Source organism: Maniola hyperantus, chromosome 27, assembly GCF_902806685.2.
Source record: "Maniola hyperantus chromosome 27, iAphHyp1.2, whole genome shotgun sequence".
NCBI classification, from domain to species: domain Eukaryota; kingdom Metazoa; phylum Arthropoda; class Insecta; order Lepidoptera; family Nymphalidae; genus Maniola; species Maniola hyperantus.
Window position 1 is genome coordinate 2,201,555 of NC_048562.1, and position 19,038 is coordinate 2,220,592.

General features: G+C 33.6%; 2 protein-coding genes and 1 long non-coding RNA gene across 3 annotated transcripts; 1 reads left to right on the top strand and 2 right to left on the bottom strand.

The window, feature by feature from the left end:
* Positions 1-6,277: 6,277 nt before the first annotated feature.
* Positions 6,278-7,864, bottom strand: LOC117994639 (uncharacterized). The gene is made up of 2 exons (XR_011238309.1): positions 7,643-7,864; positions 6,278-6,757 (listed from the first exon to the last, which is right to left on the bottom strand). It is a non-coding gene; the product is annotated as an uncharacterized lncRNA (long non-coding RNA).
* Positions 7,865-7,958: 94 nt separating this feature from the next.
* On the top strand, positions 7,959-13,902 carry LOC117994736 (uncharacterized). The gene is made up of 2 exons (XM_069507867.1): positions 7,959-8,500; positions 9,593-13,902. Exons 1-2 carry the CDS (start codon positions 8,453-8,455, stop codon positions 13,169-13,171), a joined length of 3,627 nt encoding a protein of 1,208 aa, XP_069363968.1. The 5' UTR covers positions 7,959-8,452; the 3' UTR covers positions 13,172-13,902.
* LOC117994580 (probable serine/threonine-protein kinase clkA) lies at positions 13,887-17,639 on the bottom strand. The gene is made up of 2 exons (XM_034982514.2): positions 17,495-17,639; positions 13,887-16,198 (listed from the first exon to the last, which is right to left on the bottom strand). The coding sequence occupies exons 1-2, from the start codon at positions 17,537-17,539 to the stop codon at positions 14,027-14,029; spliced, it is 2,217 nt and encodes a 738-aa protein (XP_034838405.2). The 5' UTR covers positions 17,540-17,639; the 3' UTR covers positions 13,887-14,026.
* Positions 17,640-19,038: the final 1,399 nt, after the last annotated feature.

Genomic DNA, 19,038 nt, shown 5'->3' on the forward strand with positions numbered 1-19,038 from the left:
AACAAACAAACAAACAAACAAAGTTTTCCTATTTATAATATAAGTGTAGATTAAACGGGCCGTGCAGCAGAAATCGTAATATTTTAATTTCGCCATAACTTCAAAACCAAACGTCCAATTTTAATCATTCAAAGACCAAATATTATCTCCATAAACTGTTCTTAGTGATGAAATCATTTATTTTGATAAGGATTAATAGCATGAGTAAAATAAACGCGTTTAAATGTAGTCCAAAAAAAATTCAAGATTTTTAAATAAAAAAATGGTTGCTGTGCCTCACTCGACATAGATGGGTATAGTGTGTCGCGGACTTTTTTGTAGATATTTATAAGATCTACAATTAATTAGAACATTTTATGGTTCTATCTTTTATAGTTTAGGCAGCGTACGCAAAATAAGTAACTTTTCTGGTTGATTTTTTACACCTTGTGTCCGAAAAACCCAAATATCTTACGGAACCCTATTTTTTTCCAAAATAAAATATAGCCTATGTTACTCGTGGATAATGTAGCTTTCGAATGGTGAAAGAATTTTTAAAATCGGTCCAGTAGTTTTTGAGCCTATTCAGTACAAACAAACAAACAAAGTTTTCCTCTTTATAATATTAGTGTAGATGGTTCTATCTTTTATAGTTTAGGCAGCGTACGCAAAATAAGTAACTTTTCTGGTTGATTTTTTACACCTTGTGTCCGAAAAACCCAAATATCTTACGGAACCCTATTTTTTTCCAAAATAAAATATAGCCTATGTTACTCGTGGATAATGTAGCTTTCGAATGGTGAAAGAATTTTTAAAATCGGTCCAGTAGTTTTTGAGCCTATTCAGTACAAACAAACAAACAAAGTTTTCCTCTTTATAATATTAGTGTAGACAACGGGCCGTGCAGCAGAAATCGTAATATTTTAATTTCGCCATAACTTCAAAACCAAACGTCCAATTTTAATCATTCAAAGACCAAATCTTATCTCCATAAACTGTTCTTAGTGATGAAATCATTTATTTTGATAAGGATTAATAGCATGAGTAAAATAAACGCGTTTAAATGTAGTCCAAAAAAAATTCAAGATTTTTAAATAAAAAAATGGTTGCTGTGCCTCACTCGACATAGATGGGTATAGTGTGTCGCGGACTTTTTTGTAGATATTTATAAGATCTACAATTAATTAGAACATTTTATGGTTCTATCTTTTATAGTTTAGGCAGCGTACGCAAAATAAGTAACTTTTCTGGTTGATTTTTTACACCTTGTGTCCGAAAAACCCAAATATCTTACGGAACCCTATTTTTTCCAAAATAAAATATAGCCTATGTTACTCGTGGATAATGTAGCTTTCGAATGGTGAAAGAATTTTTAAAATCGGTCCAGTAGTTTGTGAGCCTATTCAGTACAAACAAACAAACAAACAAACAAACAAACAAACAAACAAAGTTTTCCTCTTTATAATATTAGTGTAGATTATATTATATTATATAGTGTAGATAATACAACGGGCCGTGCAGCAGAAATCGTAATATTTTAATTTCGCCATAACTTCAAAACCAAACGTCCAATTTTAATCATTCAAAGACCAAATATTATCTCCATAAACTGTTCTTAGTGATGAAATCATTTATTTTGATAAGAATTAATAGCATGAGTAAAATAAACGCGTTTAAATGTAGTCCAAAAAAAATTCAAGATTTTTAAATAAAAAAATGGTTGCTGTGCCTCACTCGACATAGATGGGTATAGTGTGTCGCGGACTTTTTTGTAGATATTTATAAGATCTACAATTAATTAGAACATTTTATGGTTCCATCTTTTATAGTTTAGGCAGCGTACGCAAAATAAGTAACTTTTCTGGTTGATTTTTTACACCTTGTGTCCGAAAAACCCAAATATCTTACGGAACCCTATTTTTTTCCAAAATAAAATATAGCCTATGTTACTCGTGGATAATGTAGCTTTCGAATGGTGAAAGAATTTTTAAAATCGGTCCAGTAGTTTTTGAGCCTATTCAGTACAAACAAACAAACAAAGTTTTCCTCTTTATAATATTAGTGTAGACAACGGGCCGTGCAGCAGAAATCGTAATATTTTAATTTCGCCATAACTTCAAAACCAAACGTCCAATTTTAATCATTCAAAGACCAAATATTATCTCCATAAACTGTTCTTAGTGATGAAAAATCATTTATTTTGATAAGGATTAATAGCATGAGTAAAATAAACGCGTTTAAATGTAGTCCAAAAAAAATTCAAGATTTTTAAATAAAAAATGGTTGCTGTGCCTCACTCGACATAGATGGGTATAGTGTGTCGCGGACTTTTTTGTAGATATTTATAAGATCTACAATTAATTAGAACATTTTATGGTTCCATCTTTTATAGTTTAGGCAGCGTACGCAAAATAAGTAACTTTTCTGGTTGATTTTTTACACCTTGTGTCCGAAAAACCCAAATATCTTACGGAACCCTATTTTTTTCCAAAATAAAATATAGCCTATGTTACTCGTGGATAATGTAGCTTTCGAATGGTGAAAGAATTTTTAAAATCGGTCCAGTAGTTTTTGAGCCTATTCAGTACAAACAAACAAACAAACAAACAAACAAACAAACAAACAAACAAAGTTTTCCTCTTTATAATATTAGTGTAGATTAGTGTAGACAACGGGCCGTGCAGCAGAAATCGTAATATTTTAATTTCGCCATAACTTCAAAACCAAACGTCCAATTTTAATCATTCAAAGACCAAATATTATCTCCATAAACTGTTCTTAGTGATGAAAAATCATTTATTTTGATAAGGATTAATAGCATGAGTAAAATAAACGCGTTTAAATGTAGTCCAAAAAAAATTCAAGATTTTTAAATAAAAAAATGGTTGCTGTGCCTCACTCGACATAGATGGGTATAGTGTGTCGCGGACTTTTTTGTAGATATTTATAAGATCTACAATTAATTAGAACATTTTATGGTTCTATCTTTTATAGTTTAGGCAGCGTACGCAAAATAAGTAACTTTTCTGGTTGATTTTTTACACCTTGTGTCCGAAAAACCCAAATATCTTACGGAACCCTATTTTTTTCCAAAATAAAATATAGCCTATGTTACTCGTGGATAATGTAGCTTTCGAATGGTGAAAGAATTTTTAAAATCGGTCCAGTAGTTTTTGAGCCTATTCAGTACAAACAAACAAACAAACAAACAAACAAACAAACAAACAAACAAAGTTTTCCTCTTTATAATATTATTATATTATATTATATAGTGTAGATAATACAACGGGCCGTGCAGCAGAAATCGTAATATTTTAATTTCGCCATAACTTCAAAACCAAACGTCCAATTTTAATCATTCAAAGACCAAATATTATCTCCATAAACTGTTCTTAGTGATGAAATCATTTATTATGATAAGAATTAATAGCATGAGTAAAATAAACGCGTTTAAATGTAGTCCAAAAAAAATTCAAGATTTTTAAATAAAAAAATGGTTGCTGTGCGTCACTCGACATAGATGGGTATAGTGTGTCGCGGACTTTTTTGTAGATATTTATAAGATCTACAATTAATTAGAACATTTTATGGTTCCATCTTTTATAGTTTAGGCAGCGTACGCAAAATAAGTAACTTTTCTGGTTGATTTTTTACACCTTGTGTCCGAAAAACCCAAATATCTTACGGAACCCTATATTTTTCCAAAATTAAATATAGCCTATGTTACTCGTGGATAATGTAGCTTTCGAATGGTGAAAGAATTTTTAAAATCGGTCCAGTAGTTTTTGAGCCTATTCAGTACAAACAAACAAACAAACAAACAAACAAACAAACAAACAAAGTTTTCCTCTTTATAATATTAGTGTAGAGATGGGTATAGTGTGTCGCGGACTTTTTTGTAGATATTTATAAGATCTACAATTAATTAGAACATTTTATGGTTCCATCTTTTATAGTTTAGGCAGCGTACGCAAAATAAGTAACTTTTCTGGTTGATTTTTTACACCTTGTGTCCGAAAAACCCAAATATCTTACGGAACCCTATATTTTTCCAAAATTAAATATAGCCTATGTTACTCGTGGATAATGTAGCTTTCGAATGGTGAAAGAATTTTTAAAATCGGTCCAGTAGTTTTTGAGCCTATTCAGTACAAACAAACAAACAAACAAACAAACAAACAAACAAACAAACAAACAAAGTTTTCCTCTTTATAATATTAGTGTAGATAAGTGTGATAGTGTGATTAAATTTATTATAGGCTACCTACTTTTTGTCCTGGAAAATCAAAACCCACGGGATTTTCAAAAACCTTAACCCACACGGAGGAAGCCGCGGGCATTAGCTTGTAATTAGTAAGTACCTACCTAGGTACACAATATGGATACCTAGTATAAATATTTTTTCGTCTTTTCTCAATCTTACGTAGCGTAGGCGTCACACGAAATCTTAGTTTTTCGAATATCAATGTTCTAGACTAGTTTAATATCATTTCTTACTTCTAAGAAATTTTGATTAAAACAATATTTAACTTGGAAGTTAGATATCTTGAAATAATAATTTTCTGAACCAACTTGATCATAGTTTTGAACTGGGAATAATAATTGAGTTTCAACATGAAGTTGAATAAAACACGTAGGTAGATACATATATTTGATTTTCCTAAAGGTTAAGGGTAAAAAGAAGGTGGGGTGGGTAAAATAAATCATTGCTCGTTTTACAATTATTATTTTAATTATCAACTAGCGATTTTCGTAGTGATGTAATTTTTTTTATTAAGCCAATTGGCCCCGATTCTCTAGTCTCTCTCTAAACTAAATTTAGAGTATCTGTATCCTTTTCTTTTTACTAATGCTAAAAAAGGAACGGAATATGACCTTCACATTTAAAGACTAAATTTTAGTGTACAATAGAAATTTAAACAGTAGGTTCGCGACTGCGCGCTAAAATCACGGGTTTTACCATCTAAAAATTAAATTTAGAACTGTCAAACTGTGTTTGTCCTGTTCATATAACATTAGTAAGAAGAGCATGCGAATACTCTAAAATTAGGTTGTGCTCAGAATCAGTGTGCCTAATTCCGTTGTACACAATCTCTAAACTAAACTAAAATAACACATCTAAATCTATTGCTATCCCTTTTATAATGTTGCTTGCGGAAAAGGATAGCACTAGATTTAGACCTGTTAATTTAGTTTAGACTAGAGATTGTGTACAAGAGAATCGGCCCCAGTGTTTGTCACTCTAATTTTAGGAGTAGATATTGTTATTTAAGCAGGCATTCCCATAACCTCGTACGGGTGAACAGGCATTTCGCACGGGCCAAGGACAAGTCGCAACTATAAGATATACGCTAAAACTAAACTATTAGCCACACTATACTGTCTGGGATAACCGTTGGGTACAGTGCCCGGCAAACAACTGCATTTACGTGGTTGGCCGGCGAATGGCGGGTGCACGTGATTGGTTCATCAGTCGGCGCGAGTGCACGCGATTGGCTAAATATGTTAACGGATTCCCGGATTCGTAAATTTACTCTCACTACGCTACGTCATGTCCAAGTTGTTATTATTTATGTATGTATGTGTATAATTATTTTGATAAAGGATATTGGTGAAATTGTAAGGATTTTTAGTCGTCATCCTGTGTGATTAGCTTTCTTTAGGTATTTACTTACTAAATAAACTTTTACAAGTAGGAGGCCTACTTTTGAATCGTCAATAAAAAGCGAAATATGTTTTTCAGTTCCAAAATGTCTCTGTCCTTGAGTTAAGTGTGTAAAAGGTGGAAGTAAGTTAAAACAACTACTTTCGATTGTAAATTAAAATTTATAAATTATAAACGATAACAAACAGTAAACAAAGTAAAAAACAACAATATTTTGTCAATAAATATCACAAGTCACTAACAAAAGGCATTTTTAGTAGATATAGTTATATGCAGGCATGCCCATAATCTCGTACGGGTAAACAGGCATCTCGCACGGGAGGGGCGGGAGGGTAGAACACAACAAGTTACTAACTACTAGCAACTGTAAGGCATTAGCCAAACTGTTCGCCACGCTACTATCTTGGATAATAATTTATCTTGGGTGACCCAATTTACCATAGGCGCAGAGAAATTTTACATTGCTGAGACGGTGCCTAGACATAACATTATAAAATGATTGTAAGGATTTTTAGTCGTTACTATATGTAATACGCTTTCTTAATGTAGTACTTATTCAATATAGAAATTAAAATAATATGTCCTTTAGTTTCAAAATGATGTAAAAGGTGGAAGTAAGTCAAAAATAGCAACTTTCGACTGTAAATTACACTTTTTTAATTAGAAACGATAACAAACAGTAAACAAAGTAAAAAACAACAATATTTTGTCAATAAATATCACAAGTCACTAACAAAAGGCATTTCAGTAGATATAGTTATATGAAGGCATTCCCATAATCTCGTACGGGTAAACAGGCATCTCGCACGGGAGGGGCGGGAGGGTAGAACTCAACAAATTACTAACTACTAGCAACTGTAAGGCATTAGCCAAACTGTCCGCTACGCTACTATCTTGGATAATTGTTGGGTACCCTAATTCTGATATCACTGGCCCGATAGGCCCAGAGATTATTGGGTTCTGACAAAGGGGGGGCAGGATTTGTCCTGCACATGGGGAAGGGAGGATTGGTAAACCAGGTTCTCTGTAGAGGACTTGGTTCGGAAGGATGGTTTCCAAGACATTTGGTCCGATGTTTGGTACAACTCGGTTGATGCATTGGCTGTAGACACTCTGTGGGAAAGAAAATAAGTTGTAAGTATAGAAAAATAATAATTAGAGCAGATTAAACTGACCTTAACTCTGAATTGGGCATTTGACTCCAATTTTTATATTACTTTATTATAAACTAGGATAAAAATAATGACGTAAACTAAAAAAACTAATTAAATCGATCAAATAATAAAAAAGTTATATTTCTGATTAGACAGAGATAGCAATATAGAATTATGACGTCATTTTGACAAATGCCATAGTAGCAAAACAGTAGCTTCGTGCGGTTCCATACAAATTTTCGTTTTGCGAGAAAGGGATAGAAGACCCTCCCACTCCAAAATTAAAATGTAACTGTAACTTTGTAAATCTTTGTTGGATTTTAAATACAAAATAACATCTTTGCACCCTTGCATAACAAATAACTATTGTTGGATTTTAATATTTTTTTCAGCGTAGTACTACTAGGTACGTCATTATTTTCATCCTAGTTTATAATAAAGTAATAATATTTATCAAATTCAAAAGTAGTAAAATACCCAATTCTGGCCATTTCTAATAGTCCATAGTCTAATCCATATCCATACTTATAAACTTATTACTTACTAGATGATGCCCGCAACTTCGTTCACATGGATTTAGGATTTTTAAAATCCCGTGGGATCTTTTTAATTTTCCGGGATCAAAAGTAGCCCATGTCCTTTCTCGGGATGCGAGCTATCCCTGTACCGAATTTCATTTAAATCGGTTAAACGGGTGGGACGTGAAAAGCTAGCACACACTATTAAACTTTGACACAGAAAGTTACTAAACTTTGAATTTCTAAAAAGCTCTCTAGAACTTCGTCAAGCCAGGTAGAAAGTATTTACTTATCCATTGGTTTTAAAGTGAGAACTTTTTCATTACCTGGAGAAGAATTCCTTGGATGGCGATAAATGCGATTATTCTGGACGCCATTTTGAATTTTGTTTTTTAAACCAAACAGAAGACCTAAAAGTATAAATTGAATGAATTTTTACTGTAATTAACAGTATTTATAATTAAATTTTATCACAATATTGCAAAATAGATTTTTTATGTAACATTTTTTCAATGGAACTTTTTTGAAATGTTGAAAGTTTTTTTATCAAGTTTATTCCTTATCTAGGTAGGTACTTATTATAAAATTGATAGATTATAACTATTATAATATTATATTACATAACTTTACATAAATATAATATTGAAAGATAAGATTTAACTAAGTATTTTGTAACCATTCATAAAATAACTATCGAAGTTCCCATAGTTGATCTATCAACTTTACCTACAACTAACATCAATTTCGATAATTATTACTTTATTTTGAAAATTTATTAAAGTTTAGGGGTGTCTAGCAAGGTGTTGCCACGACATTAACACTGGAATTCATAGTCAACATAGGGGCTCCTTTAGGGGACCATTCATATGACACGTCACAAAGGACATGTCATCCTTTTCACATGTCCTTTCCAAAACATCTTGACTATGAATTCCAGTGTAAGTGTTTGGAAATGCATGACGGATTTCTAAAACCGAGACCCTATTAGAGTAACGTAGATACCTATTGCAAATAGGCAATAGAGTAGTTGCGTATCTAATAATAATCATGATAACTATTTTTTTAAATAGATATGTTATACTTTATATAAATTAGTTATGTCAAAATAGAAATCAGTCGCGCGAAACTCGTCAGTTATGGGGCTGGGTTTTATGATTGATATTTTGCTGCTTTTTCTGTGTCAGGTGAGAAAATAATGTTTGCTTTCCTTTCCGCGAAAATCCGTAACAGTAAGGGAGCCAAAGATGCTAAATAGGGATTTACTCGAGCGTCGTGGAGGCCTATTGGATTGTGAAGATTAGGTGCTAAAAAGAAAAAAAGGTTATATGATGTAACCCCTTTCACTGGTGGGGAGAGCACGTACAGGTTTTCAAAAATGTAAAAAAAATATAGTCACAAAGAAATACTCGAGCACTTTAGATAATAATAATGTATAGTGTTTTTTTTATTGCAAAAATATTTATCTGCCGGTTTGCATGGTGGGAGTGGTCGTACGAAGGGGTAGAAGGGCTCCATGTTAGGCTGCATCATCACTCCCCACCAGGGTTGAATTGCAGCCAAGCACGAGTCCATGAATAAAAAAAGAGAAAATAGAACCAAAAATATTTATCGTGCGCGTCAGATATTGAGAAGGGATGTTAAGTGAACACTCAACTAGCTGCTATTCAAAAAAACTGACAATTTGGACGCAACCAAAAGACATGGCTGATTTTAAAATTTTGTGACTCTCCCATTTCCTTGTCACGCTCAAATTGTCAGATCAATGAAATGCACACTTTTCTGCATCTAATTAACTTGTCTTATCTTTAATCTGACGCGCTCGAGTAAATCCCAAAATCCCCTCTTGGGCTCCCCAACCATAAGCAATATTCGTCGAAGGAGACTTGTTATAGTTTTATTAATTTCATATTATATCATTTTAATTTTGCCTTTTCTACGCAGCAATCCGAAAAAAAAACTTGTTGTTGAACGTTATTTATAATATCAAGAACAAAATATTATCACTATTCATACCTATTATAAAATGCGAAAGTGTGTTTGTTTGTTGGTATGTAGGTTTATCCTTCAATCAATTCACCCGCAACGGAGCAACGGATCGATGTCATTTTTTGCTTGGATAACTACCTGGAGAGTGACATAGGCGAAATCAAAGTTTCCGCGGGATTTAAAAATGAAATGCATCCAGACGAAGTCGCGGGCATCAGCCAGTCTTGAATAGTAAAGTTTACCAGCTCATTTTATCATCATAGTTTAATTAAATCTGTATTTTTTTTTAGGTCAGCATTATTCAATCAGCAACAGCACCTATATCTTGCTGGAATTCTAAATCATCCCACTCAGAATCCGAATTGATATCATCATTACTAAAAAACGAAAATCCAGAGTTATTGTCATCGATCAAAACAAAAAAAGACGTCAATAAATTTGAAATTGATAATATACGAAAAAGAATACAAGGAAATGATGTTGTACAAGAACCTCCAAAAATTAAAGATCCAGATCAGTCGCCATTCACTAGAAGAAATCTAGATATCGATATAATCAAATCACCTGATATTACGAGGAGTTCTACTCTAGGAAATAATATTAACCTAGATCTACTCAAACATGAAAATTTTAATGTTCCTAAAGCTTTAACAGAGGAACCTGACCTTATGGAAAGACTACTGAGATATGACAACTATAAGGTATCACCAACTAAAACTGAAAATGAAATCAGTCCGATCGAATTTGGTGATAGTGTTACAAATTTTAAGCAAGAAAATACTAATTTACGTAAGCTACTATCAACCACAACCAAAGTTGATGAAAATCTGAAACAATTTGATGATATTAAAACTATTTTAAATAATCCTGGACAAAAAGTATCAAATCGAGTGCAAACAACTGGAGTAAGACCCCCTTTAAACGTAGTGAAAACATCTCCAACTTCAAATACGGGTTTTCTTACTCAGCCTAATTTACAAGCTGGTCAATCTTTTATAAAACAGGCGCCAAAACTCAATGATAAGCCTTTGCAAGAATCACTGTTGCCGATAACGAAAGGATTTGATTTTGAAACCAATACTAAACACACACACATACACAGATCCAGTCCTCCTGGGTTACAAATAGAAAATTTAAATAATTTTTCTGCTTCATCAACTGATTACAGCCATGGTTCGTCTAAAACTCCTGAAACTACACCAGCAATCAAATCACCATTCCTCATTAATGAAGGTGGCTTTCCTATAAATAATGAGATCAATTCCATTATTCCTGTAGACAAGTATGGTAACTCTATATTAATTGAACCTACCATAACACCATGTATGCCAACCTTACCAACTAGAATGTTTGCAGCAAAAAATAATATAGAAGATAACAGTATATTAGATCCAATTTGTAACCGAAAAGTTGAAGTCTGTGCACCAACTATTTCGCCAACAATATTAGAAGACAAGCAAATATTAGAACCAACTGTTTCTCTAAAGTCTCTTCCAAAATGGGAATCTTCACAGAAAGTAAACGATGCATATAAAGCTAATATGGAAGTTATAACTTCATTAATGTCTCGTGCAAATATTGTAAAGGATAACTCCACAAGTACTCTACCAACAACTGAAGTTAATGCTAGGGAGATAGCTACACCACTTGCAGCTTCATCGAATACCGTTACAGAACAAAACGCAAACAACAACGTTATGCTGCCAAAACCAATAACAAGTATTCCTAACATTGTGATACCTAGTAATCCAATGGGTAACCCATTTGATGGTACTAGCATCCAAATGTCACCACCCAATAATATGGGCCCAAGCATTGCTATAACTCCTCAATCAAAAAATCCATTTTCGATGTCAGTAGATCATAATATCGTTAACATTCAACCTCCAGCAATACCGAATTTTTCACCTAACGTTCCATGTAAATCGGGAAATTCAAATGATTTTTCTGCTTTACCAACTGATTACAGTGTTTTAAACCATGGTTCGTCAAAAGCTCCTGAAATTACACCAGTAATCAAGTCACCATTCCTCATTAATGAAAGTGGCTTTCCTATAAATAATGATAATAATCCCATTATTCCTGTGAACAAGTATGGTAACTCTTTATTAATGGAACCTACCATAACACCACGTGTGCCAAGCTTACCAACTAGAATGCTTGCAGCAAAAAATAATGTAGAACATAACAGTATATTTGATCCAATTTGTAACCGAAAAATTGAAGTCTGTGCACCTACTATTTCGCCAACAATATTAGAAGACAAGGAAATATTAGAACCAACTATTCCTCTAAAATCCCTTCCAAAATGGGAATCTTCACAGAAAGTAAATGATGCATATGAAGCTAATATGGAAGTTATAACTTCATTAATGTCTCGTGCAAATGTTATAAAGGATAACTCGGCAAGTACTCTACCAACAACTGAAGTTAAGGCTAGGGAGAGAACTACACCACTTGCAGCTTCATTAAATACAGTGACAGAACAAAATACAAAGAACAACGCTATTATGCTACCAAAACCAATAACAAGTATTCCTGACATCGTAATACCTAGTTATCCATTGGGTAACCCTTTTGATGGTACTAGCATCCAAACGTCACAACCCAATAATATGGGCCCAAACATGGCAGTAACTCCTCAATCTAATAATCCATTTCCGATGGCAGTAGATCATAATATCGCTAACATCCAACCTCTAGGATTACCGAATTTTTCACCTAACGTTCCATGTGAATCAATTTCACCTCGAGTTCTAAATCAACAAAAATTACCTACCTCTAAACCTATAAATAGTTTACCTCAATCAAATAATTCACCCATGAGTGCCAATTCTTTAAATGAACTTTCAATGCATGCAATGCCGACTCCAAATATAGTGATTCCTGAAAATCAAATGACCAATGCAATTGATAGTGGTAGATTGATTCCAGTAGCAAATAGGCCTATTAACACAGCCATAACTCCTCAACCTAGTATGTGCTTTAAATACAAGAAATCTGAAGACAGGATAGAACCTCTAGAAATACCCAATTCTCTAGATAACGGTCCATGTTCATTAGTTTTATCTGAAACAAGTGCAGTTAATAGTGATTCCTTAATTACAGAAGGAAATAAGGGTAGCATAGCTATAACAGCTCAACAAAGTAAGCGTTTTAACGCGGGGGGATCTGTCGATATTAAACAACCTCTAGCAATACCTAATTCTCTACCTCACCATGTTCACCAATGTTCATTAGTTACATCTGAAACTCCAGCTCAGCAGAGAGGAGTGAACCAAGTTTTTCCTCAATCAAGTAATGCACCCATAAGTACCAATAATTTAAATGAATATTCAGCGTATACTAGACCAATAATCGCACCATCAAATTCTGTATTGAAATCTATCAATGAATATTACACGGACTACTTAAGCAATTCTTTAAATAAATTAGTACCAGAACTAACTTCAAATATTATTGCAGCTCTTCTAGCAAATTCCCAGAAGAAACCAACTAATTCAGTTCCGCCTTCATTAATAAGTGCATCCGCAAAAACAGTGACGGGTTACTCTCCAACACCTCAGAAATCATTAGATTATTTTACTTATCCTATAATAAATCCAAGGAGCACATCATCAACTGCTCATTCTGAAAGAATAGTGAATCTTAGCAATACTGCTTATTATGAAACACCTATTATGTCGTCTATACCTTTATATTCACCAACTCCTTCCGTAGAAACTCTATCACATTTACATGATCCAAGATTTACAGAGACAGCACCAAATATGTCAGACAAAAGTTCATCAGTGCCATACATAGCATCGATTACTATTAATGTAATGCCACCAAAGGAGCCGAAAAATAATATTGTAATAGTAATTTGAAAAGGGAATGGATACACTGGCACTGGCCGGAGCGGCCGTGGCGGCTACTAAGGCGGAACGGGCCAAGAGGCGCAAATATAAAAAATAGTTTCATATTTGTGCCTTATGGTGGAGACTGGAGACCATAGGATCGTGGGGCGAGGATGCTAGATCCTTTTTTGAGGACCTGCCATTCCGTCTTGCGGAATGTACAGGGGACTGGAGGGCTCGGTCAGCATAATATTAGTCTGCCCATTCAACGAGGTAACGCAGCCAGTGTTCTGGGCGTCCTGCATCGTTACGGTGGTTTAGATAATATTTGTAATTTCGTTAATTGTATTGATTTGCAATCTTCATATTTAATTTTTATATACTATGGAATAAAAGAGAGTTGTAATAACTATTTATTGAACTGAAAACTTCTTTAGGTGTGTTAGGCTGTTATGGGATGGCTAATTTCAAGGTTGCGTCACCAACATGCTTATGTTAATAGTGCTCGGAGTGCCAATAGATGTGACAACTAAACAAATGTTTATGAAATTCTAATTTTTGGTACGTCAATTAATTAAAAAAAAACACTGTTCATAATTTTAAGTTTTCACTTGTTGACAGTTCGCACTGACAGCCATTTTTTTCTCAAAAAGTGTTCGTAAAATAAATGTTTTCTTTGTTAACTTATAAATTTGTTATTTAGTATTTAAGGTATCGTTGTTAAGTATTGAAAATAAAACAAAACTTATTTCAACAATCAAGACGTTTTCTTTTATTATTGAGATGCATGCTTCTCAAACACCTGTATTTTTTAAATAAATAAGTAAAATAAATTTTACAAATATTACATTAGCTACTGATAAATATTATTATTTAGTTAAATTTTTATATTGGATAAGGTAAGGATTTAGCTATTACAATAGTAGTTTTCTCAGCATTAGGATGATGGAAATTATTTTCTTCATCGCCATAATTGGAAGCATTAATAACATCCATACATAAGTCTCCATTGTTCGTTGGTGCACCATATATGACTACTTTAGAATGTCCAAAAACTGTTTCAACTTCATTTTGATCGACTACTTTGTTACTTTTCTCATTCGATGCGGCTTTTTTCGTATCAGAATACGAAGACATTTTACTATTTTCATATTTATTGATTGCTTCATTATTTGGCTGGTAATTTATTTCAATTTTCGGAATAACATTTTCTTTGTTGATCATTTCTGTTTTGAAATCCGGAAAGTCTAGTGCAGGTGGTGTTTTGAATTGTATTTCTTCACTTGATGTTTTCAGTTTTATGTCATCATTTTCTTCTTTGCTGTTTACTTTTGTTTCAAATGGTTCATTTTCATTATTTTCGTTATCTTCGTAATTAATGTAAATAAAAGGGTTTATATCATTAGGCTTACTAATATTATCTTGTTGAGTTATTGGTCCATCGTCTGTGCTGTCGTACTTCTTCCTTTCTTTGTCTTGCTCAATAATATCGCTAGATGTATAATAATGTCTGTCATTAAAGTTATTCCAGTCAAATTCTTCTTCACTTGTGTAACCATTATCTGAATGGAACACTGGATAGTAATCATTATAAACAGGTGAATGATCTTCATGATCCCAATCAAAACAATCGTGTGGAGCAATTTCTTTCAAATATTCATGATTATTTAATAGTATGTCTATTTCTTCTCTGTTTGTATCCGGGACATCCTGATAAGTTTTTTCAATTATTATTTCATCAATGTTCACTGTTTTTGTTGAATCACATTCATGATCTGTTGCAACGTCTGTTGGTTGGTTGGGGTTGGACTCTAAATTTTTTTCACAAATACCATTTTGTTTATTTCGATCGCAGTTCTTATTTCCTTTCTTCTGTTTTTTTCTTCTACCCGTTCGTCTATTGATTTTTGGTTTTTTCTGTGATGGAATTAAATTTTCATTTGCAAATTGCTGCATATTGTATAAGTAGTCAAAATTATAGGGAAAATATCCATTTGTATTAAATGATTGCTGATTAAACATCATATTATAAGGTGACATATTACTATAAAAATCACTGGGTAGGTAATATTGTTGCTGATATTTTTGAAAAATGTCTTCTCTGTTATTACGAGTGCAACGGTTATCAAGTTCAGTACAATCTTCGTTTATATTAAAATAATCATCTAGTTCTCGTATTCTATCAAAATCATAAGAATCATCATTTTTAACTTTTCTACAGTTATTAGATTTATTTTTTACTCTTTTACTTATTTCCTGTGTATCATCTTCACTATTGATTGATTTTGAGGCTTTCTCAATTGTATTTAAATTTTTCTTAGCACAATATTGATCATTTCCTGATTTTAAATTTGAGTTCTCATTTTTTCTCTGTTTTTCATGTTCTTCAGATCTGGTTTTTTCTCCCTTTGTATCTGATTTTTGAGATTTATTTCTAGATTTGTTTTTTCTACACACTTTCGTATCTCGATTTTTAGACTGCTTATTAATCTCACTATCTTTCTCACGGCCGTTCCTTTTTTTATCGAGTGAACATTTTTCTATGTTCTCATGACCTTTTTCAGTTGTAGTTTTACCTGTATTCTTTCTTTTTCTGCATTTCCTACTCTTTTTTTGGTCATGGTTTTTCTTATTTTCATTTATGGTAGATGATATTCCATCAACTCTAGTCTTAGTTCTTGGTCTTCTATGACAATCTTTAGTACTATTTTTAGGATTAGTTTCAACTGGTACTATAATATAATTGTTAATAACATTAGGTTCAAGAATAGTAGGGTTTACATACCGTCGAATTTGATCACCATTTTGAACGCAATTTGCATTAACACCTGATCTTATGCCATTTTGAAGAATACTATTCAAATATATTTGTTGAACATAGTCGTTATTTGAAATAGGAATATTCTGGTATGGTGTTAATTGATTTTGAATCAAATGTAGTTGTGGATAAGCGTTAAAATCGCTTGGCTGTACGAGGATTGGTAGCTGATTCCTGTAATCTCCCTGGTATTGGATTACGGGGTATGAAGGAAGTCCTTGTAAAGGATTAGACTTTACCTGAAATGAGAAATGTGTATTTGAGTCATTTATTTGAATATCAAAACGTAATCTACACTAATATTACAAAGAAGTAAAATTTGAAAGTTTTTGGGTTTGTTTGTAGGAAGTAATCTCTGGAACTACCGAACCGATTTTGAAAATTCTTTCATCAGTAGAAAGCTCCATTATTCTAGAGTGACAGAGGCTATATTTCATTTTCAAAAAAATTAGAGTTCCCTACGAAAATTGTAATAAGCTACCCATGTATATTAATTATCACCACTACATCATTATATTACACATTCAAAAAATATGACAAATAGGTGACTAACTGACTGACTGACTGACTGATCTATCAACGCACATCTCAAACTACTGGGTGGATCGGGCTGAAATTTGGCATGCAAATAGCTATTATGACGTAGGCATCCGCTAAGAAAGGATTTTTGAAAATTCAACCCCTAAAGGGGTGAAATAAAGATTTGAAATTTATGTAGTCCACGCGGATGAAGTCGCGAGCATAAGCTAGTCAAAAAATATACAATAAGAGCCATTATAAATGATTTGACTTTGACTTTGATATGCGAAGCCGGGGCGGGTTACTAGTATCTTTATAAAGGCCGTGATAGCTTAGTAGCTAAGACGTCGATATCGGGGCTACAGGGTTCGATTCCGGGCACGCATCTCTAACTTTTCAGAGCTATGTGCATTAAATTTAACGGTGAAGGAAAACATGGTGAGGAAACCCGCATATCTGAGAGTTCTTCAAAATGTTTTTAAAGGTGTGTGAAGTCTGCCAATCCGTTCTTGGCTAACGTGACAGACTATGGCCTTAACCCTTCCCATAGTGAGAGGAGACCCGGTAGTCTATTAACTTCTGAATATATAAAAGAAAATGCTGACTGACTGACTAATCTATCAATGCACAGCTCAAACTACTGGACGGATCGGGCTGAAATTTGGCATGCAAATAGATATAGCTATTATGACGTATCATCGTGAGGAAACCTGCATGCCTGAGAGTTCTCCATAATGTTCTCAAAGGTGTGTGAAGTCTACCAATTCGCACATGGCCAGCGTGGTAGACTATGGCCAAAACCCTTCTCACTCTGAGATGAGACCCGTCCTCTGTATTGAGCCGGTGATGGGTTGATCATGATGATGATGATGATGATTATGACGTAGACATCCGCTAACGAAGGAGTTTTGAAAATTCAAGCCCTAGTGTGGTAAAAAGTAGGAGTTTGAAATTTGTGGAGTCTACGTGGACAAAGTCGCGAGCATAAGCTAGTTTGAATATTAAAAAAGTCTTACCAAAATAAAAATAAAGCTATGAACTATTAATATAGTTTTAAACATTATTATAAAACATTCTTAAATGAAATTTAAAAAAAAAATGAGATGAATTAAAATGAGATGAATTAAAATCAGAATCTGTGTTATAAATACGTGATTATACATATTCTAATGTCTTTTATAAACGTTCACGTTCAGATTGATTACATGATATTATATTATTAGATAATATCAGCAGATGATTAGGTAGGTACATTTGTTAAAGATTGGGCACGGATGTTGGAATCATTGCATAATGCACTTGCTATCAGAAAAAAACCAACCATGTGCGAGTCAGGCTGGCGCACCGAGGGTTCCGTACCACAGTCGACATTTTTTCGACATTTTGGACGATAATTCCGCATGTAACCACAAATTAAGAGTTTTCGGATCATTAACTTATACATATTATATTACTTCGTATGGACAGGGTCATTGAACAAACAAAATGGCACCGACTCTTTGGTGCTTTAGCACCAATGCAACCTCAGTGACGTCTGGATTTCAAACGGGTCGTTCATTAGTATCTAAGAGGTGGCGCTGATTTATTTGGTTCCTAAACCGTAAAAAATTTTGTTCGCTTGACCATATCTTGTCATTTATATCGATGTTTCGGATTTATTCCTTTGCTTGTACTATAAGACCTACATATTATCTAGAAAATTTCATGATTCTAGGTCAACGGGAAGTACCTACCCTATAGATTTTCTTGACAGGCACGACGGACAGACGGGCACACTTACTATAGTTGGGTCTATGCAACCTAAAAATTTGCTTGTAGGTTCTTCATAAAATGAAAATCGATAATTCGCGTGCGCTTTTCTGTTTTAATTTTGTAATTTTTTTAACATTTGTTTATATTTTTTTTCTTGTATTGTCTTTTGACGACCTCCCTGGCACAGTCGTGAGCGCTGTGGTCTTATTAGTGGGAGGTCCCGGGTTCGATTCCTGGCAGGGGTTTGGAATTTTATAATTTCTAAATTTCTGGTCTGGTCTGGTGGGAGGCTTCGGCCGTGGCTAGTTACCACCCTACCGGCAAAGCCGTGCCGCCAAGCGATTTAGCGTTCCGGTACGATGCCGTGTAGAAACCAAAGGGGTACGGGTTTAATAAAAACTGGCATACCCCTTTCAGGTTGGCCCGCTATCATCTTAGACTGCATCATCACTTACCATCAGGTGAGATTGCAGTCAAGGGCTAACTTGTATCTGAATAAAAAAAAAAGATTTGAATAGACTTTCATTTATTTATTTATTTTTCCGTCAACTATTTTTCGCTTTATGTGTGCATTGCCTTAGTTGCAAAACTCTGAAGTAGCTGTATTGAGGAAGTTGTAAAACTGTGTTTATTTTATATGTTCCGACATAAAACTGCTAGGGAACTAAAAACACTCGTTTTGAAGCGTATTTAAAGTTAACAGCAAAAGTTTTCAGTACTGTTGGTGCAGAGCTAACTTTGTTTATCCCCAGAGACATTGTTTTTATAATAAAAATAGCGAGAAAACGAGCAGACGGGTCACCTGATG

Bases quoted from the DNA above. Each gene is read 5' to 3' on its own strand.
- LOC117994736 (XM_069507867.1), top strand. From the start codon at position 8,453: ATGGGGCTGGGTTTTATGATTGATATTTTGCTGCTTTTTCTGTGTCAG. The intron at 8,501-9,592 runs GTGAGAAAATAA...ATTTTTTTTTAG, and splicing joins TGCTGCTTTTTCTGTGTCAG to GTCAGCATTATTCAATCAGC.
- LOC117994580 (XM_034982514.2), bottom strand. From the start codon at position 17,539: ATGTTTAAAACTATATTAATAGTTCATAGCTTTATTTTTATTTTG. The intron at 16,199-17,494 runs GTAAGACTTTTT...TTCTCATTTCAG, and splicing joins ATAGCTTTATTTTTATTTTG to GTAAAGTCTAATCCTTTACA.